This window comes from Indicator indicator, chromosome 10 (genome assembly GCF_027791375.1).
Source record: "Indicator indicator isolate 239-I01 chromosome 10, UM_Iind_1.1, whole genome shotgun sequence".
Taxonomy (NCBI): domain Eukaryota; kingdom Metazoa; phylum Chordata; class Aves; order Piciformes; family Indicatoridae; genus Indicator; species Indicator indicator.
In genome coordinates this window covers 27940642-27963163 of record NC_072019.1, presented here as the reverse complement: position 1 = coordinate 27963163, position 22522 = coordinate 27940642, and the positions used below count along the sequence as shown (strand labels likewise).

General features: G+C 50.3%; 1 protein-coding gene across 2 annotated transcripts in view; it reads right to left on the bottom strand.

Moving 5' to 3' along the window:
- Positions 1-22522, bottom strand: part of PDE4B (phosphodiesterase 4B) — a 254944-nt gene that overhangs the window by 21083 nt on the left and 211339 nt on the right. For both annotated transcript variants that reach the window (XM_054384442.1, XM_054384443.1), the window contains one exon: positions 20778-20890. In XM_054384442.1, the coding sequence (XP_054240417.1) occupies positions 20778-20890 (113 nt within the window). The remainder of the gene's footprint in view (positions 1-20777; positions 20891-22522) is intronic.

The window sequence follows — 22522 nt, the reverse complement described above, 5'->3', positions numbered from 1 at the left end:
AGTCAGGTTCTCTACACAATCACCCCTTTCAGACACATGATGCCAAGTGGTGGACAAACAGCTGAAGCAAAATGTCCTTCCCTCACAACTGGCTTCACAAAGTACCAAGGGTGCCTGCTGCCTTGCCACAGAGGCACGAACCACTGACACGGTCTGGAAGTTGTGCCAGGGGAGGCTAAGTTTGATATGTCTTTCCTGCAAGAGTGGTCAGGCATTGGAACAGGCTGCCCAGGGAGGTGGTGGAGTCACCATCCCTGGAGGTGTTCAAGAAATGTGTGGACATGGCACCTGGGGACATGGTTTAATGGCCATGGTGGTGTTGGGTTGATGGTTGGACTTGATGATCTTGAAGGTCTTTATGGTCTATCTGAAGACATATATACATACACATATTTATTTTATGATACCTCTGAGGGGTGGGTGTCAAGAATATGGTGTTGAGTTTCTTTTCAGTGGTGTCCTGTGATAGGACAAGGAGCAACAGACAAACTGGAACACAGGAAGTTCCACCTCAACACAAGGCAAAACTTCTTTACTGTCAAGGTGACAGAGCCCTGGATCAGGCTGCCCAGAGGCTGTGGAGTCTCCTTCTCTGGGGACTTTCAAGACCTGCCTGGATGTCTTCCTGTGTGACCTGCCCTTGTTGATCCTGCTCTGGTAAGGCCATTGGACTTGATCTCCAGAGGTCCCTTCCAACCCCTACCATCCTATGATTTTATGGTTCTATGACAAATACCCTCCACAAGGTCATCCAAGCCATCTGCAGCAGAGATGAGGACAAGATAAAACACCTTGGCATTCTCCTATCTGATCTCTAATCCCAAATCTGTCCTCAGCACTTCTTCCAACCAGCCTTAATCTTGCTCACTCCTCATCACCAACCTTTTATAAAGCAGACAGCAGCACTGCTAAAAGGACTCTGAGGGCCAAACTCAGCCAAGACACCCACAGTGCTCTGAGAATACCCACATACTTTGCAAAGTTGATTGCACTCTACCATCTGAGTGATGCTGGCACCTAAGCAGGGTTCACTTAACAGCATGATGGCCTTTGAAGAACACCATGGAGTGAGGCACGCTGATGGTACAGGCAGCAATCACCTTCTCACAGCAGGTATTTGGGGTGTATCCTGAGCTTCCCCTGACACCACGATGTTCTGTAGTGACACCACTTCCCCTTGAACTGCTTTGCCCCTTGCCTTAGGGGAGGAGGAAGGAGGAGGCCTATCACTGCCTCTCTGCACAGATCAGTGACTGATGTCATCTGCAAACCTCTGTAACCATCCCTCTGTTAAATTGATCTGACAGCAAAGGGTAAAGCAAACAGATGGCAGGGCTAGCACTGAGAGAATGCCAACTGCTCTGCTGAGGAGCACACACAAGTGTGGCTGCTCTCAGGAGCTCCTGCACCAGCCCAGCGTGGCTCTCAAGCTTGGCCATCATGAGAATGTTATTTGCATCATTAATAATCACCTCCCTGCCTTTGACGCGGTGAACGAGCACTGAGAACCTCGCCGAACAGATGGGAACTGGGGTGGGCATAAGGCCACACGTGTGCACGTAGGAGGATGCACACGAGAGGAGACGTCCACCCCAACTCCCTGGCCCACAGCAAGCCCCCAAACCACCACATTCTAACTGCAGATACAACCTTCTGATACCCAGAGCTGCACCTATAATGTTAGGCTCACATCTTGTCCAAAATCTAAGCTTGGATGAAGCAGAAGCCACCAGGAAGCTCAGTGATGGAGCTGCCCACCCCACCCCTGGCTGTAGGTGTGGTTTTAAATATCCCTGTGGATGTGGGAAGTCCTCCTGTACTCAGCACTGGGAGGCCACATCTCCAATATTTGGTTCAGTTTTGGGAGCCTCACCCCAAGAAGGGTATTGAGGGGCTGGAGCATGTGCAGAGAAGGGCAAGGAAGCTGGTAAAAGGTCTGGAGAAGAGGTCTGGTGAGGAGCAGCTGAGGGAACTCAGGCTGTTCATCCTGGAGAAAAAGAGGCTGAGAGACCTTCTGGATGTCTAAAATTCCCTGAAAGGAGGTTGGAGTGAGGTGAGGGTCTGTCTCTTCTTCCAAGTAAAAGGAGAAGAGAAAACGCCAGGAAAGGCTTAGGTTGGAACATGAGGAACAATTTCTTTACTGGAAGAGTGGTTAAGCCTCGGAAGTGGCTGCCCAGGGAAGTAGTGGAATCATTCAAAAAATGTGTAGATGTGGTGCTGAGGGACAGTGGTGGACTTGGCAGTGTTGGGTAAAGGGTTGGACTCAATGATCTTCAAGGTCTCTTCCAACCAAAATGATTCTGTGATTTCATGATAACCCACAGCAAGGGTGGCATTCCCTGAAGGTGTTCAAGATAACATTTGGACAAGGCCCTTCAGGACATGGTTTAATGGCCATGGTGTTGGTTTGATGGTTGGGCTTAATGACCTTGGAGGTCTTTTCCAACCTTAACGATTCTATGAAAGTCAGGAAATGGGCCTGAGGTTCCCTTCTCTTGCAGGCCAAACTCAGATCACAGGACCTAACACATTCATGTAGTAAGATAACGTCAATGAGATAAAGCCCCAACTGAAACTGCTACTAACCACAGACACGTGATGGGAGAGTTGACCTTCCCAGCAAGTCATTGAGGTCTGAAACCATCTGGAGGGTTGTGTGAGAAAAAAAAAAAAAAAATCACCTCATCATGTGGAGCTTTCCTGTTTTGCAGGCTCTGAAGTCACTGCAGAAGTCATCTGAAGCAAATTAAGCCTCCCAGAAGTTGAATCACTCTTTGATTACCAGCAGTGACCCTTTCCCGTGAGCTCCACGGTAGAGGGAATCACAGCTTCTTTCCAGCTTCCCAGTCGTGTCTGTGAGTGCTGATTTCCTTGATTACTACTGGGAAAGTCCACTCACAGTTCCCCTCCTGGCTGCCCACATTTTCCTCAGCACTGTTTCACAGAACCAAAGAACTGTTGAGGTTGGAAGAGACCTTTGAGATCACCAAGGCCAACTGCTCACCTACAGCTCACAATCCCACCACTGCTGCTAAGCCACCGCCACTAAACCACAGCCCTCAGCACCACATCCATCTGTCTTTCTTTTAAATACCTCCGGGGATGGGGACTCCACCACCTCCCTAGGCAGCCTGTTCCAGTGCCTGAGAACCCTTGCTGTGAAGAAATTATTCCTAATATCCAAACTGAACCTCCCTTGGCAAACTTGAGGCTGCTTCCTCTTGTCCTGTCACTTGTTGCATGTGAGAAGAGACCAACCCCCACCTGGCTCCAACCTGCTTTCAGGGAGTTGTAGAGGGCAATGAGGTCTCCCCTCAGCCTCCTCTTCTGAAGACTAAACAAAACCAGACCCCCCAGCTGCTCTAGACCCTTCACCAGCTTACTTGCTCTTCTTTGGACATGCTTCAGCACCTCAGTGTCCTTATCATGAGAGGCCCAAAACTGAACCCAGTATTCAAGGTGTGGCCTCACCAGTGCCAAGCAGAGTGGGACAATCACATCCCTAGACCTTCTGGACACACTACTCCTGATCCAGGCCAGGATGCTGGTGGCCTTCTTGGCCACTTCAGCACACTGCTGGTTCATATGCAGCTGGCCATCGATCCACACCCCCCTGCCTTTTTGAGAAGCTAGAATTAAGCTTTTATTTCCTCAGCTGCAGTGAGGGGCTGAGTGCTGGCTCTGCATTGACACCACATCTACAATGTGTGGGAGATTGGTGGCATCAGCAGTGACTGCATGGGAGCTCCTTCAACCACTTAGCAGCTGGTCCTTCAGCCCATCTTAAACAAAAGCTCTCTGCAGGCAAAGGTTGCTTGCCTCCATTTTCATCAGAGAATCACAGAATGGTTTTAGTTTTAAGGGACCTTAAAGATCATTCCATTCCAATCCCCCTGCCATGGGCAAGAACACTTTCCACTAGACCATTGCTCAAAGCCTCATCCAACTCGGCCTGGAACACCTCCAGTGAGGGGACATCCACAACCTCCCTGGGCAACCTGTTCCAGTGTCTCACCACTCTCACTGTAAAGAATTTCTTCCTCATCTCCAGTCTAAATCCTCCCCTCTTCCAGCTTCAATCCATTGCCCCTCATCCTATCACTACAAGCCCTTATAAAAGGTCCCTCCCCAGCCCCCTTCAGGTACTGGAAGGCTGCTCCCCAGAGCCTTCTCTTCTCCAGGCTGAACAGCCCCAATTCTCTCTGCCTGTCCCTATAGGGGAGGTGCTCCAGCCCTCTGATCTTCTTTGTAGCCCTCTTCTGGACCTACTCCAACAATGCAGAGGAGGAAAATTTGGCCTAATTTATGACAGGACTTGGCAGATTTAGGAGCCCAAGAATGCTGGAAGCATGCTGGCTCTGGGGCCACCGCCTGTGATACAGGGTGGAGTCCATGGGAGCATCCAGCCACATGTGGACATCTCCCTGGGCCTTCAGCATGGAAAATCCCACCTTTCTGGCTCTTTAGGGAAGAAAAGCCTCCTGCTTTCCAAGGAAGGTTAGGGAGAGCCATGCTGATGCACACAGAGTTCTCAGCATTTCCAACCCCGCACCAGCTCCAGCTATGGTCCTGTTGTTATTCCTGTTCCCATTCCCCTTTGGAGCCCAGCATCAGAAGCGTTCCTGCTGCTTTAGAGGGAGAAGAAAGACAGGAGGATGTATCTGCTGCTGATGTAAAGCCTTTGAAGTAGATTTCTACCAGCTGGGCTTCCCTCAGGCCAAGAGTCCTTATGCAAAGAGGCTGCTGAAAAAAAAAAACCCTTGTAGTCATTTGCAGGAACTGAGGGCAATTTCAAGATAAAAGAGCTGCTGAGATGCTGTGGGGCTCCAGCCTGGAGTAGCAAGGGGTCCCACCCCACACTTTGATGGAGGAGGAATCTGGGTGCAGATCTGCAGTGTGTAAAACTGTTTATAAACTCTGTTCCCGGCGACCCACCCTTCTGACGCAAAGCTCACAGCCCTCACTCCGCCACCGCTCTAGAAAGCCCCAGAACAAAAGGATTTGTGGTAGGAGGGTGACTTTCCCCTTTGATTTCCACCCCAAGGCAGCTGTGATGAATCCTGCAAAGCTTAATTGCCCCAGTAAATTACTCCAGGTCCAGAGGTGCAATTAAACTTTGGTGTAACTCCATTGGTTTCAACAGCCTTAAGTACAGGTGTGGGGGGGTGACCTGCTGGGAAGCAGCTCCAAGGAGAAGGACCTGGGAGTGCTGGTGGGTAACAAGTTCACCATCAGCCAGCAATGTGCCCTCATGGGCAAGAAGGCAAATGGTCTCCTGTGGGGCATGAAGAGTATGGCCAGTATGTTGAGGAAGGCTCTCTTCCCCCTCCTCTCTGCCTTAGTGAGGCCACATCTGGAGTATTTGGTCCAGTTCTGGGCTCTCCAGTTCAAGAGAGACAGAGAACTACTGGAGAGAGTCCAGGGGAGGCTCCAAAGATGCTGAGGGGCCTGGAGCATCTCTGTGAGGAGGAAGGGCTGAGAGCCCTGGGGCTGGTGAGCCTGCAGAAGAGCAGCCTGAGAGGGGAGCTGAGCAATGCTCAGCAAGAGCTAAAGGGCCTGGGGGGGGGGGCAAGAGGATGGAGCCAGACTCTTCTCAGTGGTGCCCAGGGACAGGACAAGGGGCAATGGACACAAACTGGAACCCAGGAGGTTCCACCTGAACAGAAGGAGAAACATGTTTGGTGTGAGGGTGCTGGAGGCCTGGAGCAGGCTGCCCAGAGAGGTTGTGGAGTCTCTTTGTCTGAGAACTTCCAAAGCCCTCTGGCCACTGTGATGCTGGGCAAGCTGCTGTGGGTGTCCCTGCTTTAGCAGAGGGGTTGGACTGGATGATGTTCAGAGGTCCCTTCCAACTACCACCATGCTGGGATTCTCATGGGAGTAACTGGGCGGCCAGCAGTGGCAGCTGGGAAGAGCTGACACTCACCTGCCCCTGCGACGGAGCCAGAGCAAGAGACCAGCTGGAAATTATTTAGAGGCAGGAGGGAAATTCCTCCTGGGTGCATCCGGCACCAGCTGGTGTAATGCTTTTGTCTAGACCTCTGGTCGCTGGAAGGGGATGGATGTGACGCTCTGGGCTGCTGCTGCTGATTTAAAGAGAATGAGATTCATCTCACTGCCTATTTGAGAAGGTGGAAGGGGTATCTGTTAATACCCACGTCTCACTTCCTGACACAGAAACCTCCTTCCTGTGCGGCACAGAGACGCCAAACTCTTCAGGCAGGCAAAATCCTTGGAGTTGGGAGTTTGCCTGAACATAAGCAGAGTAAGGTCAATACCAAACCTGGACCTCCCCTGACAGGCAGGGACACAGAACTCTGGCACACAAGTACCTTGTAACTCATAGAATGGGTCAATTTGGAAAAGACCTAAAAAATCATCTACTTCCAACCCCCTGCCATGGGCAGGGACACCTTCCACTAGCCCAGGTTGCTCAAGGCCTCATCCAACTTGGCCTGGAACATCTCCAGGATTGGGGGCATCCATGGCCTCCCTGGGCAGCCTGTTCCAGTGTCTCACCACCCTCACTGCAAAGAATTTCTTCCTTATCTCCAGTCTAAACCTCTCCTTTTCCAGCTCAAACCACTGCCCCTTGTCGTGTTGCAACAAGTCCTTGTAAAAAGTCCCTTCCCAGCTTCTTTGTAGGTCCCCCTCACTGAAGGCTATTTTCCATTACTCTGTTTTTCCCCCAAACTACATTTGGTAAACCTGCTGATCTTGGAGCACTGGAGCAAGTCAAAAGAATCAAAGAGTTAGGAGTTTAGTTTATATGAGCAATAACTCCATCATTCTTCCGTGCTTTCATGATGTTACATCATTTACAGAAAGGGCTGTGCCAAGAAATCTGCAGCTTTCCTTGTTACTTCATAATTTCTATTGATTTCCCTCTGTCAGCACTCACATGAAGGGTGATGGGAAGGTTTAAAGAAAAAAACAAACACATTTCACACCAATCTAAATCTCCTTTTACAAAGGAGAAGGTCTGCAGACACATTTCAGTGTGTGAGGAACAGAGGAATGCCTGCACTTAACCATTAGTGTGGCCAGCAGGAGTATGTAAATGATTGTTCCCCTGTCCTGGGCACTGGTGAGGCCACACCTTGTATACTGGGTCTAGTTTTGGACCCCTCACTATAAGAAGAACACTGAGGTGCTGGAGCAGGTCCAGAGAAGGGCAAAGAAACTGGGGAAGAGTCCAGGGTACAGCAGCTGAGGGAACTGGGCTTGTTCAGCCTGGAGAAAAGGAGGCTGAGGGGAGACCTCATTGCTTGCTACAGCTGCCTGAGAGGAGGTTGGAACCACATGGAGGTTCATCTCTTCTCCCCCATATCAGGTGATAGGAAGAGAGGAGATGGCCTGAAATTGTGCAGGGGAGGTTTAGGTTGGAGATTAGGAACAATTTCTTTCCTGCAAGAGTGGTCAGGCACTGGAACAGGGAGGTGGTGGAGTCACCATCCCTGGAGGTGTTCAAGAAATGTGTAGATATGGCACTTGGGGATGTAGTTTAATGGCCACAGTGGTGTTGGGTTGACAGTTGGACTCGATGATCTTAGAGGGCTTTTCCACCCAAAATAATTCTCTGATCAGTCATTAAAACACTCAAAATGCTCTTGCCACTTTCCAGTTCTGGCTTCCTAAAACAATCTAGTTTTTAATGGGCTAAAAACAGCTTTTAATGAGATACAAAGTACTGTTTGGTTTGGGGTGGGTGTTTTTTGTGTTTGTTTTTCCCTTCAGCTGTTTTTTTTTTTTTTTTTGCAAACCCAAAAGTAAATAGAAGGTTATGAAATCTCCAATTTCACATCAAAGGCGAGCTGATTTATATGTGTATGTTCAAAGGCAAGACTTTAAAGGAGCAACAACATGACCAACTTGTTGGCCTGACGTTATTAGGATAATTGGAAAATCCACAATGTAAATGTTGATAAACAAACAGCATGCTGCCATAAATCAGCATGTGGCTGCTCATGAAAGCCAGAAGATATATCTGATGCAGACAGCCCAATATTCAGATTTTACCCTGAAAGCTTTAGCATTTCTGAGAGCAGAACCTCCCTTGGGTGGGACCTATTTACGCAAGATGGGGCTTCAAAAATGATGGAAGCTGGAGCCTTATCACCAGTACATTTCCAGCTCGTTTCCAGACAAGTGAGACTTGAAATATGCAAACTGCAGTCAAATGGAGGAAAGGAGAAAACTCCCCGTCAGATTCTGCCCGAGGAAAGTGCTGAGAATTAGTGCTCCTTAGCAATAAGGCTGAATTTCCTCATCTCCAAGCAGGCTTGGGGCATGTTACTCACTCGCTGGGAACTGGGAAGGCAGCATAGAAAATCCCCTCCACCTGATGGTGGGGAATTGGTATGGCCATGGGGAAACCACCCCCTCTCCCTTCCTGAAAATGAAACACATGAACGTGCCATGTGTTTCTAAGGTGTGCCTGCCCGAGTTTTTGTTGGCAGACAGAGAAAATCCCTGCCATACCCTGCAGGGCCAAATCTGCTTCCCACCTCCTCGGCTGGGCCACTCCTCCAGCATCTACTACCAATGCATTCATCTTGGTGTACCCCACACCATTGTGTGGTGCTCAGCAGCCCTTGGGTTAGGGTTACACTTGTTTGCATTGATATAAAATATCAGGATGGAGAGAGTTAAAGATTTCATATGACAGAGCACACATCCTGTGTCTTCTTGGGTGGAAAAAACATGGCAGCAGGGTATGAGCCAGTCTGCAGCTTGAACTGAAGCTCTGGGCTCCTTTGGAAGAGGCTCAGGCTGGGTTCTGCTTCATTCAAAATGCTCTTCCTATATGTAAGTCTCTTCTAGCCAGCTAACACAAGCAACTATATCTAGAGTCTCCATGTCAGCTTAGTAGATTTTGGGTGGATTTGATGGGTGATGAGAAGCTCAAAAGATGTGCAACCACAGCCCAGAGCCAGCCCTGTCCTGGGCTGATCCCCAGCAGAGTGGACAGCAGGTGGAAGGAGGAGATACTGCCCCTCTGTTCTGCTCTGCTGAGACCCTACCTGCAGTGCTGGAGTCCTCAGCACAGCAGACAGGGACCTGTTGGAGTGGGGCCAGAGGAGGCCTCAGCAACGATGGGAGGGCTGGAAACTGTGAGGCCAGGCTGAAAGTTGGGGTTGTTCAGCCTAAAGAAGAAAAGGCTCCAGGGAGACCTTAGAGCAGCCTTCCAGGATTTGAAAGGTATCTACAGGAGCACTGGAGAGGGACTTTTGTCAAAGCCGTAGGGTGACAGGACAAGGAGCGATGGCTTCAAACTGGAAGAAGTTGGATTTATATCAGACATTAGGAAAAAAATCTTCTCCATGAGGGTGTCAAGGCACTGGAACAGGTTGCTCAGAGCTGTGGAGGCTCCAAGCTTGGAAGTGTTCAAAGCCAGGTTGGATGAGGCCTTGAGCAACCTGGTCTCTAGGAGTGTCCCTGCCCATGGAAGGGAGATTGGAATTAGATAGTCTTTAAGATCCCTTCCAGCCCAAACCATTCTATGATTCTATGGTTTCCTCACCAGTAAGTACCAAATGAACATGGCAAGAGCTCTCATCCCTGTGCTGCTGTTAATTCTTCACTCAGACCAGAGCCCAGTCAATAAAACCAGGAACAAGCACAAACACTCGTTCTGCAAAATCATTTTTATGGAGTTTTACCAGGTGGAAAAATGTTTGTCCTGTTAAACAGTGAAAGGAAAAATCAGGACGAGGAGATGATGAGCACCACCAGCCCGAGCTGAAGGCCAGGGTGCAGCAGCCAAATTAAAACCTACAGCAGCTTGTTTGTTGACATAGAGCTGATTAAAAGAAAGCCCTGATGCAGCTGACAACATCTGTGGCCTCCAGAGCAGAGAGAGCTGCAGAAAAGCTGCAGATCTCAGACCAAAATCTTCTGTCAGTCACACCCATGCAAACCACACTGCTGAAGCCTCCAGTGCCAGAGGAAGCAGAATGGCTACGTAAAGAGAAGGCCACAAACCAGAGAGCCTCCTCTGCTGCTCATCCCTGCCAGGGTAGGGAGGGAGCAGGCAGGAACATTCCTCCTCTTTCCTGCAGGACTCAGGGATTAATCTCAAGAAGATAGAAGAGAATCATAGAATTGTTTTGGTTGGGAAAGATCTCCAAAATCAAGTCCAACCTAACACCACCATGGCCATTAAACCACGTCCCAAAGTGCCATGGCTACAGGCTTCTTGAACTTCTCCAGGGATGGTGACTCCACCACCTCCCTGGGCAGCCTGTTCCAATGCCTGACCACTCTGGCAGGAAAGAAATTGTTTCTCATATCCAACCTAAACCTCCCCTGGCCCTACTGCAGGCCATTTCCTCTCATGCTATCACCTGGTACTACAGAGAAGAGACCAAACCACACCTCACTCCAACCTCCTTTCAGGGAGTTGTAGAGAGCAATGAGGTCTTAATGATGCAGGACATTTGGATCAATACACCCGGATTATATTCTCAATCTTCAGCAAAAAAAGCCCAAGCAACAAAGAGGGCAGAGAAATTGTCACTTAACAAGAGAGCAATGCAATTAAAGATGGGATTTTGCTAATCACACAAAGCAGCAATTTAAATATAATTTAAATTCAAGGCAGGCTTCTGCAGTCATCATTTAGGCAAATCCACCTGGGGTTTTACCTGAGTTGGAGAACAGGCTTTGGAAAATTCAAATTACTTTTTGCCCTGAGATGACTTTTCCAAGATGCCCACGAGGAGAAAAAGTCCTTAATCAACAAATTTTAATCAGCAGATTTTGCTTCTGAAAACACAGGTTAAGGAGTTAAGTCCTGAGGAGAAGTCAGTGTAGCTCTAGGATGCAGTAACCCCCAAAATGAGGCAGTTGGTCCTGCCATGACGACAATCATGGAGTCACAGAATAGTTTGGAGTTGGAAGGGACCTTCAAGACCATCTAGTTCCAACCCCCTCCCATGGGCAGCAACACCTACTACTAGATCAGGTTTCTCAAAGACCCATCCAACCTTGCTTTGAACACTTGCAGGCACAAAGCCTCCATGACCTCTCCAGACAACCTGTTCCAGTGCCTCACCACCCTCATGGGGAAGAATATCTTCTTAAATTCTAGCCTACATTGAGCTTCCAGTCCAGGTTGCTCAAGGCTCCATCCAACCTGGCTTTGAACACTTCCAGGCTTGGAGCCTCTACAACTTCTCCTGAAAACCTGTTCCAGTGCCTTACCACCTTCATGGGGAAGAATTTCTTCCTAAATTTAATCTAAATCCAGCTTCTTCCAGTTTGAAGCCTAATGCAAGCATCAAACCCAAACGGAAGACACTAATTAACGTAAATATAATTAAATGAAAAATGCTTCTCACACAGAGATAGGCAAATGATTTGCAGAGGAACTTTTCCATAGTGTTAGCCCAGCTGAGCTACACCAGCAGCAAGGTTTGCTTGCTTTGAACACAGAGTAAAGGCTCTAATCAGGGAGAATCTCTCCTTCCAAGAGCTCTGATGGATGAGCCTTCAAACCAAGGCATCTCCACAACGTCTTCTGGCTTTGATAACACAGTGTCTTACAATTAAGTTGCACTTAGTGCAAATATCAGCAGCTGCCCCTCAAAACCTGCTGCTCTGCAGTGGGGTCAAAAAACAGGAGTTTGGGGCCAGATTGTGGAAAACAGCCTGGTCCTCAAAATCAGGCACTGCTCCCAAGATAGCTAGTAGATGATGGAACAAGAAGAAATGGCTTGAAATTGCACCAGAAGAGGTTTAGGTTGGATATTAGGGACAATTTGTTTCCTGGAAGAGTGGTCAGGCTCTGGAACAGGCTGCCCAGGGAGCTGGTGGAGTCACCATCCCTGGAGGTGTTCAAGAAACATGTGGCCATGGCACTTTGGGACATGGTTTAAGGGCCACGGTGGTCTTAGGTTGATGATTGGGCTTGATGATCTTGCAGATCTTTCCCAACCCAAACATCTCTGTGATTCTATGAAATCCTGCTCCCCTCAGTTAAGGAAGGACAGGGAACTGCTTGAAAGAGTCCAGCGCAGAGCCACAAAAATGATTAAGGGAGTGGAACATCTTCCTTATGAGGAGAGATTGAGGGAGCTGTGGCTCTTTAGCTTGGTGAAGAGGAGACTAAGGGGTGACCTCATTCATGTTTATAAATGTATAAAGGGTGAGAGCCAAGGGGATGGAGCCAGGCTCTTCTCTGTGATGCCCAGTGACAGGACAAGGAGCAATGGGTGGAAGTTGAGGCATAGGAAGTTCCATGGAAACAGGAGGAAAAATTTTTTCACTGTGAAGTTGATGGAACACTGGAATAGGCTGCCTGGGGGGGTTGTGGAGTCTCCCTCTCTGGAGACATTCAAAACCTGCCTGGATGCAATTCCTATGTGACCTGGTATAGGTGATCCTGCTCTGGCAGGGGGGGGTTGGACTTGATGATCTTTTGAGGTCCCTTCCAGCCCCTATTCTGTGCCTTTGCTCCCTTCAGAGCTTGCCCTCATCCTAAGTGATGCTTCTCCTCTGAGATGCCACGGGCCTCTAGCATTTTCACTTCCAGGGAAGTCACTGCTCCAAACAGTTAGTCACTCTGTAGTCCTGCCCTCAAATCATGATTCATTTTGAACCTGCCTCTGAGCTATTATTTATTTAAGCCCCACCCTAAAGTCTTATAACATAGAAGTCTGAGAATGCAGAACTTTAAAACCCATCACAACCAGAAAGGTTTAAAGGACGTGCTAGAAGGTCCTGGGCACCGCTGTGTCCCAGAGGATGCCAGCTGCCCAGAAAGACTCCTGTGAAGATGGATTTGAAACAAAAGTCCAACCCCAAAGTCTTCATCTGTGGCTACCTCAATGTGCACCAGCAGCACACATGGTGTGGGCTGTGGGATCTCCCTTGCATGGTTGTTCCCCACCCATTTACCACAACAGCCCCAGAAGATAAAAAAGCATCGACCACTCAAAGTCACTGTGCTCTAGGAGGGTGTCTCAAATGGTAGCACCAGCCCACAATACTCTACCAACACTTCCCACAGACAGTGGTGCAGCTTTCTAAGAGTTAATTATTTTAATAATCTAAGATATCTGGAAGCAGACAGCCCAGGAATGGCCCCAGTATGCCACTCCAATCCTGTGATGGATACAGACAGAATGATTTATTTTAGAGCCCAAAGCACAAGGGAGGAGGAATAGGATTGATACAATAAATATATATTGTGTATATATATATATATATATATATATATGTATAAATATATATAAAGACAGTTACCCCAGTCACAGAATCCCAGAATGGTAGAGATCAGAAGGAATCTCTGGAGATCATCCAGTCCAACCCCCCTGCTAAAGCAGGGCACCCACAGCAGCTTGCCCAGCATCACAATGCCCACCTGGGTTTGGAAGCTCTCCAGACAAGGAAAACTCCACAGCCTCTCTGGCTACCCTGCTCCAGGGCTCCAGCACCCTGCACCCTCACAACAAACAAGTTTCTCCTCCTGTTCAGATGAAACCTCCTGGCTTCCAGTTTGTGCACACCACCACTTGTCCTGTCCCTAGGCACCACTGAGATGAGTCTGTCCCCATCCTCTTGTCCCCTACATGTCCTTTAGCTCTTGCTGAGCATTGAGCATCTCCCCTCTCAGGCTGCTCTTCTGCAGGCTCACCAGCCCCAGGGCTCTCAGCCTTTCCTCCTCACAGAGATGCTCCAGGCCCCTCAGCATCTTTGTAATCTCCCCTGGACTCTCTCCTGTAGTTCTCTGTCTGTTTGGAACTGGTGAGCCCATAACTGGACTCAATACTCCAGATAAGGCCTCAGTAGACTAGAGGGGCAGGAGAACCTCCCTTGATCCACTGGCTACAGTGTTCGTCATGCGCCCCAGGCGACCATTTGCCTTTTTGTCCCCAAGAACACACTGCTTGCTCAAAATCCCATTTATGAGAGCAATGAGAACTGATACACAGGAGCTAAGATGGACACAGCTTCCCAGGTCTTGAACACCCATGAGAAACTTTGAGGGTTTTCAGAGTCTGAGTCAGAGCCCCCATTCTCTTTCTCCCTCAGCAGGCTTCGCTTGAACCTCACATTCACCACTGCCAAGTGTCTCTGCTAACCTGGCTTCCTGTATCAGGAGTAGCTTTGCCTAAAGATATAAAGTGCTCTGTCCTCTAGAACAAGGACATTCTCAACAGACATGAAAAGATAAAAGATGAAGTGAATAGAATCATAGAATTGTTTGGGTTGGAAAAGACCTTTCAGATCATCAACCCAACACCACCACCATGGCCATCAAACCATGTCCCCAAGTGCCACGTCCAGATGCTTTCTGAACCCTTCCAGGGATGGTGACTCCACCACCTCCCTGAGCAGCCTGTTCCAATGCCTGACCACTCTTGCAGGAAAGAAATGGTCCCTAATCTCCAAGCTAAACTTCCCCTGGCACAGTCTCAGACCACGAACATTCCCAACCTCAGAGAGAAAGAGCTCCTACCGCAGTTCTCAGCGCACATAACGACCGTCTGGCGTCCTGCTCCGCAGCCAGCAGCTCCACATCCAACAAACAGTTAATCACCGACGTCAAACCCTCCACCACGAGGCTTGCAGCTAGGGCTCTGCAGGGACCAGCTCTGCAGGGACCTCCGTGGTGGAGCGCTGCCAGGGGCTGCTCTGCCGCCCGGTGGCCGATTCGCCTTTCCGCCAGGCGAGTGCCCTTGGCAGGGGGAGCGGCGGCATGCTGCCGGGGGAACCGCGAGCGGCGCAGCTCAGTGATTCATCCCAGCTTGTAAAAACAGGAGACGTGGAAGTCTCTTTGTCTGGCTGGCTGCTGCAGAGGCGAACAAGCCTCTCATTGTGCAGCGCTCGGCTATTTTAAAGCACATTAAACAAAGGAAGTTACAGCAAAAAGCAAGAGAAAAGACGAAACAGCTCGGCACCACTCAAGGGAAACATCACGTAGGAACCATAGAAGGGGTTGGCTTGGAAGAGACCTTCGAGATCAGCTAGTTCCAACCACCACTCCCTCCCTTACCCTGCCATGGGCAGGGATACCTTCCACTAGCCCAGGGTGCTTATGATGTTGTCCAGCCTGGTCTTGAACAGCTCCAGGGAGGGCACATCCACAACAGAATCGGAGAATGCCAGGTTGGAAGGGACCCCAAGAATCATCTGGTCCAACCTTTCTAGGTGATGGTATAGCTGAAATGAGCTGGCCCAGCACCCTGGCAAGCTGAGTCTTAAAAGTGACCAGTATAGGAGAAACCACTGCTTCACTAGTGAGATGATTCCAATGTCCAACTGTTTTCATAGTGACCAGTTTTCTTCTGGATTCTAATGGGAATGTCCCCAGCAGCAACTTGTCCCCCTCACCCCTTCTCTTTACCATGGGACTCCTCGTATAAGGGGAGTCTTCATCCTCCTGGTAGCCCTCATGTTGCTGGTACACGGTCACAAGGTCTCCTCTATGCCTTCTCTTCTCAAGGCTGAACAAACCCAGTCCTCTCAAGCCTTTCCTCATACAGCAACAACCTCCCTGGGCAACCTGTTCCAGTGTCTCACCACCTTCACTGGAAAGAATTTCTTCTGGTTTCCAGTCTAAATCTCCCCTCTTCCAGCTTTAAGCCATTACCCCTCATCCTATCACTACAAGCCATTGTAAAAAGTCCCTCCCCAAATTTGTTGTAGAGGGACAAGGTTTGGGGTTGACAGACTGACAGAGAAAACAGGCAAACAAGCAGTGGAGGTTTGTGCAGCCTGGCACATACGCTGTTGGCACTGGGCCCTGCACCGTGCTCGACCTCCAGCGTGGACCTCAAGAGTTTACATTAATGTCCAGATGTTTATTTAGTGGCTGTCTCCTAAAAGGTAGGTGTGGCCTTGCTCCTCTTTTCTGACCAAAATGCCCTTTGAAACACAAGCAAAATGAAATCACTTGTGTTTATCTTAGTGGCTTCTGGCTTGTGAGCAACCAAGATAGGAGCATGGAGCCCCACTGTGATGCTGCTCTGAGCTTCTGGCTGGAGGGGGCCTTGGGTGGCAAGAGCTAAGCTGTGTTACTCAGCTCCTGGAGTAAAGGAGACACCTTAGAGAGCTGAAATAAGGGATTTTTAAGGATTTATATATGGATTTTAAGGATATATGGAACTTAAGGCTGCCCAGAGAGGTGATGGGGTCACCGTCCCTGTAAGTGTTCAAGAAATGAGAGGACACGGCATTTTGGGACATGGCTTGATGGCCGTGGTGGTGTTGGGCTGATGGTTGGACTCGATGGTTTTAGAGATCTTTTCCAACCCAAATAATTCCATGAAGGACTTATACATGCTGCATAGGCAGAGTAGGCAGGGAAAGGTCCCAGAGGGAACAATCCTTGGATTGCTGGACTTGATGGTCTTAAGAGGTCTTTTCCAGCCCTAATGATTCTATGATCTGGGAAAAGAAGTGGGTTTTGATAGTTGCACCCTGGTGACAACACTCAAAATGAGAACGTGCCCATAGAACACTAATTACATTATTGGTCCATTTACTTACTCAATGGCCTGCACAAAGTTCTAAGTAAGTCCTGTCTAAGTTAAGAAGATGGAAAGGTGCTGCTTAGGAGCATTCAGAGACACCTATTTTAGGTGTGATCCACCTCAGTCCTGCACAGGCAAGCTGACAGCTCTCCAGAAATGATACATTTTCTCCATCCCCCATTTCTATGTTATTAAGGCCCCTTAAAAACTTGGAGCTGGCCAACACCAGCTTTTCAGCTGGGAAAAATACTTGCTCTTGTGATTCAGGGCATGCACTGAGCATGTCCTCCCCCACATCCCAAATGCTATATTAGGTAAGAGGGGGGTCCTGATGTCTGCAGGAGAACTGAGGCTGAGGACAGCTGTCTAATGCTAAATGCAACATTACAGGTTGGCCACCAAGAGAGAAAATGCCCTTCTTTATCAGCAGGCCCATGACTCACAAACCCTGCCAAGACACTGAGCTGGAAGCTGGACACAGTGATAAAAGCAGGGAAAAAAGGATATAGACTTGTAGAACCAAAAGTCAACCTAACACCTCCATGGCCATCAAACCATGTCCCATAGTGCCATGGCCACACATTTCTCGGACACCTCCAGGGATCGTGACTCTACCACCTCCCTGGGCAGCCTGTTCCAATCCCTGACCACTCTTGCAGTGAAGAAATTTTTCTTAATCTCCAACCTGAACCTCCCCTGGCACAATTTCAGGCCATTTCCTCTCATTCTATCACCTGATACTAGAGAAAAAACTGACCCTCACCTGGCTCCAACCTCCTTTCAGGGAGTTGTAGAGAGCCAGAAGGTCTCCCCTCAGCTTCCTTTTCTCCAGACTAAGCAATCCCAGTTCCCTCAGATGCTCCTTATAAGACTTCTCCAAACCCTTCACCAGTTTCATTGCTCTTCTCTGGACATGCTCCAGCAACTCAGTGTCTTGGACTAGATGATCCCCAGAGGTTTCTTCCAAGCTCCACCACTCTGTGATATATGTTAAATCATGCCAATAAGCATGGCCTACTGCTGCAGGCAGCACCAAGTACCTGAAGAGCTTTCCAGGTAATGTTTGGCTACAAAGCTGCAGTGCCACAGCAAAAGGTTAGGATGACATTAGGAAAATAAATTCCCACCATACCAGCTGCATTCCCTGAAACCAGGTAGATAACTGGGAAGTTCTGAGCACTGTGCATGGCCAGCTCTGCAGCAGCAGCTTACAGCTGGGTTCTGTGAGGGCTTCAGGTTGGTCTGTGGATCCAGCACTGGAATGCATCAAGGCTCAAGGAGACCCATGACAGCACATCCAGGGAGCAGAATTCCCCTCTTTGTGCCAGTCTGATGTCTGATCCCCACTGGTAGGTCCATAGGGTCCCACTCTGGAAGCCGTAAACCACTCCCTTAGCTCAGGCTGCTGCCAGAACAACCTGGCTCAGTAGCTCAGAGTAAGATGAGCTACTCATTTCCTCACTTCTCCTGCAATTAACTCACACCTTCCAAAGAGTCTATGCACAGGTTTGAGCTGCTGCCTTCCCCAAACCATCAGCTCAATGCCAGGATGCCAGCTGGCATGGTGCTTCCCTCCCCCACCCAGAGATTCCTTTTTGGTGCAGGGCTTCTGAGAATGGCCCCACCAACACGTATGCAGCGAGATCCTCCTCCTCCTCCCTCTGCCTGCTGTTGTTGCAACTCTGGATTTTCTAAACTACGTCTGTCAGGAAGGAGACAGGAAATTCGAGTCACACTTGCAACAGCTGTGCCATGCCTACTATCAGCCTCAACTGACGTAGTTTGGCCTGGGTGGCGCGGGGCCAGGAACTCAGGGAGAGTGGAGGTCAGGAAGATAGGTCACTGTTGATACTGCTCCGGCGTTGGGAGCATGCTGAGGCCATTTGCTTTCTTCCTATCTATGCTGCTTCTCTTTCCGTTTTTCTTTAATAATGCGGAGCCCCAGCATCCTGTTTTCAAAACATCTGACTAGCCTGCCATTTAGCCCCGACAAATTCAAATGCCTTTGGCCCAGGCAGGCAGCTGAGTGGGGGGCTTGGTGAAAAACCTGACCAGGTCAGGACCTACTGGAAAGCATTCAGCAGACAGCCACTAAGATGAGGAAGAAAGGATGAGAGAGCTGGGCCTGTAAGCCTGCAGAAGAGCAGCCTGAGAGGGGATCATCTCAATGCTCAACAACAGCTAAAGGGAAAGTGTCAGAATGGATGGAGCCAGACTCTTCTCAGTGGTGTCCAGTGACAGGATAAGGGGCAACAGGCACAAATTTGAGCACGGGAGGTTCCACATAAATGTAAGGAAAAATTTCTTCCCTTTGAGGGCAGGAGCACTGGAACAGGATGCCCTGAGAGGCTGCGGAGTCTCCTTCTCTGGAGAGATTCCAAAGCCACCTGGACATTGTGATCCTGGGTGGTTTACTCTAGCAGGGGGATTGCACTCGGTGATCTTCAGAGGTCCCTTCTAACCCCTACCATTCTCTGTTTCTGTGACCGTTGCAGCCTTCTCAAGATGCACATTTGCAACCCAGTGCCTCCTTAGCACTGCAAGATCACCCTGCAGACTGTATGCCCGCCACTGACACGTGAAAGCCACAAACCCCCAAACTAATTTGTGTCAGTATTTACTGCTGAAGAGGAAAGGGAAGTGAGGTGTGAGGCTATTTCATGCTTTTTTTTCACAGCTGAGAACGATACTGGAAGTTGCTCAAAAACCATGCAGACAGCTCAGAAAGTGGTTGTGAAAGAACAAAGTTTCGGGAACCTTTTGCTCGACTCAGCTGTAAGCCATCTGCACACAGAGATCATCACTTCTAATTGCATCAATGAGACATTTAGTTAGTTTTTCACCTTCACAAAGCCACTTTTGGCACTCAAGAGACAACATAAAAAACACTCAAGGGAAGGGCATCAACATCCCTTTCAGAGGTACAGCCTAAACCTTCCTCAACTTTCACCCTGCCTTCCCCTCAGCACAAACACACACATAAAAAAAATTATTTCTTTCTTGAAAGCTGGGTCTATAAAGCTTTTTTATTGCTTCCTTTGCCCCTGCACGTCGTGGTGATCACTACCAGAGGAGGAAGCTGAAACAGCACAGCACTTCTTCACCCAACTCTCTCTATAAGATCAGTTTCTGGTTCAGCATTTCTAATTTCACTGATTTCGAATTAAGAAAACAATAACAACACTGAGTTTGTGCATTGCAAAAAATAATTACACTGGGTTTGTGCTGCACAGGTCAGAAGTGGGTTTAAGCACAACAACCAAGGTATGGATACAGTGGACACAGCCCTCTCACCTCAGAGATGGAGCAGCTCAATCTGAGGCCATCTGACCTACTCCATCCCACAAGGCAGGGCTCTGAACACTGCATTAAAGCCTGGGTGCAGAAATTCAGCTTGCAAACAGCCAGGCAGGGAGCTGGGGAGCCGGGCAGCCTGTCCCAGAGGTGTGAAGGCTCCACTGGCAGCCAAGCAGTGCCTGGGGCAGCGGCTGGGATCAGAGCTGGGGAGGAGGCCCCGGCCGCGGGGCAGGGAGAGTCTCCATCCAGAAGCAGCCACCCCAGGAGTGAAGGGCTGACTCGGGGAGATGCTGAAGCCAAATTCAGCAGGGATGTTGTGGCTCAGCAGGACGCGGATGTGGAGACCGGCTCCAGCACTGAGAGAGCAGGAGGTAGGAAGATCAGCTTCCAAAAGTTGCACAAAGTTGTTCAGACCTTGCTTGCCTCGCTGCTGCTTCTCAGCATGCTCCTGGGAGTCTCTCCTTCCTCTTTCTCTGACTTTAAGCATAGCGTAAATTTCTGACTTTATTTTAGCGCCTTACAGAAAAACTCCAAATTCCCCTTTTGGCTCAGAATGCACTAAAATCGCAAAGAAAAAGGGTCCTGGGAGACCAAGGGGGAGCAGCTCCCTCTTGGAGCTCTTTTTTTATGCAGTATCTCTGACTTCGCACCCTCACTCTGTGCTGGCAAGTGGTGCCGAGCTAGCCCCACCACATTAAAAACCAAAATTAAAGGCTCCCCGAAAGACAAAAGAGCAATAAAACAACGCACCGCAGCCTTCCGCGTTGCCGTGATTACGGACGAGCAGATTAATTGACTTGAGAAGCGATAATCTGCTAAACGCGGGCGTCTTCCCAGTGCTGCTGGGGAAATTGGTTTTGAAGGGACCCGGCGCTAATCGAAGCCTCTTCTCCGAAAGGACCCCGGAGCAGCTTGACTCGGGAGAATGCTGGAAGCTGCTCTCACGGAGAGGAGGCGGGCAGCAGGCTGCCTTCCCCCGCATCCCCCCGCAGCCCGGCTCACCTTGTTGGATGCCATCTCGCTGACTGAGCGGTAGGTCTGGATAGTCTCCAGCTGATCCAAACACCAGTCGAGCTCCTCCAAAGTCTCCATGGCCAGCTTCTGGTAGGGCTCCTCTGCGAAGAGGCAGACGGACATATAGTCGGGCTGGGGCGGCGGGAGCCTTTCCATTGCGGGGCCGCCCGCCCCGCCGCCAGCACCGCCGGAGGTACCGCACCGCTCCCTCATCATGCGCCCGCCGCTGCGCTCCCTTCGCCGCCGGCGAGCAAATCCCCGCCCGCCGCTGGCACCCGGCACTGCCCCGGCCCCGGCCCCGGCCCGCCCTGGTCCTGCCCCGCCCCGCGCAGGGGATGGGGGAATCGAGAACCCCCCGGGCAGGGCTGTGTCAGCCTCAGAGGCAGCGGCCCCCCTGGTCCTGGCGGCTGCTACTGCTGCGAGGGGCCCGGGGTGCTGGTTCTGTGCCAGCCCCTTTCCCTGCGCCCCGCTGGAGCCTGCTCCCCGGGACGGCTCCTCAGTGCCAGCAACTCAACTCCCCACCCCCAGCTCCCCAGCCGCCCTGTGCCCCACCAGCTCTGGTCCCCACCAGCCCAGCTCCCCAACAGCTGTGATACTGAACAGCCCAGCTGTTCACCAACTTCGATTCCCAACAGCCCAGCTGCCCATCAGCTCTGCTCCCCCACAGCTCTGGTTCCCAAGCCCACCAGTTATGCTCCTCAACACTGCCTGGTCCCCAGCCCTATCTGGTCCTGCTCCCCACCAGCCCCACTCCCCAACCCCATCTGGCCTTGCTGCCTACCAGCCCCACTCCCCAATTCCATTGGGTTCTGGTCCCTAGCAGACCTGCTCCCCAGCCTTGCCAGCCTGGTCCTGCTCCCTACTAATCCTTGTTCCCCAGCCCCACCTAGTCCTCCTCCCTAACCCCGCCAAACCCTTGCATCTTGCAGGACCCTGCTTCCCAACCCAGCCATTGCTACTTCCTGTCAGTCCTATCTCCCCAGCTCTGCTGGTCTTGCTCATCACCACCCATGACCCTCAGCTCCACCAACCCTGCATCCCAGCGGGCCCACGTTCTGGTGCCATTCGCTGGTCCTTGTCAGCAGGGCCCTGCTCCCCACCAGCTTCTGCTTCCTGCTCTCACAGAGCTCAGCTCCTCAACCCTGCCAGCAGCACAATGTGCTCCTGTGTGGCTCTCGGCGTCCAAGTTGAGGTTTACACAAGCGGATAGAGTGAATCATAAAATCTCCCCACAACTGTGGCTGCTTCTCCTCACACCAGTGACACTCGCTTACCCATCCATCTGTCAGCTAATGGCTCAGCGTTTCTCATGGCCCTGGCTGAGCAGGTAGCAGTGACATCACGGCTCAGGATTGCTGCGACAGACACTCAGCAAACTACCTGCTGTAGAGCGCATAGGTGGGGTACATGTGTGTGGCCCGTACGTGGGGATGCTGTTCTCCTCCCTAAGGAAAGCCAGGTGTGCTCCCCACAGGAGCTGCACCTAGTGCTGGTTATCTGCCTCCTCCTCAGTGTTCAAGCACAAACACCATCAGTCAGTATGGAATAGAGTCATAGGGTCACAGAAACAGAATTGTTTTGGTTGGAAGAGACCTTGAAGATCAGAGTGAACCATTCTCCAACTCTACTAAGGCTGGTGCTAAATCATCTCCCTCAGCACCACATCTCTGCCTCTTTCAAACACCTCCAGGGATGGGGATTCGACCACATCCTGGGGGAGCCTGTTCCACTTG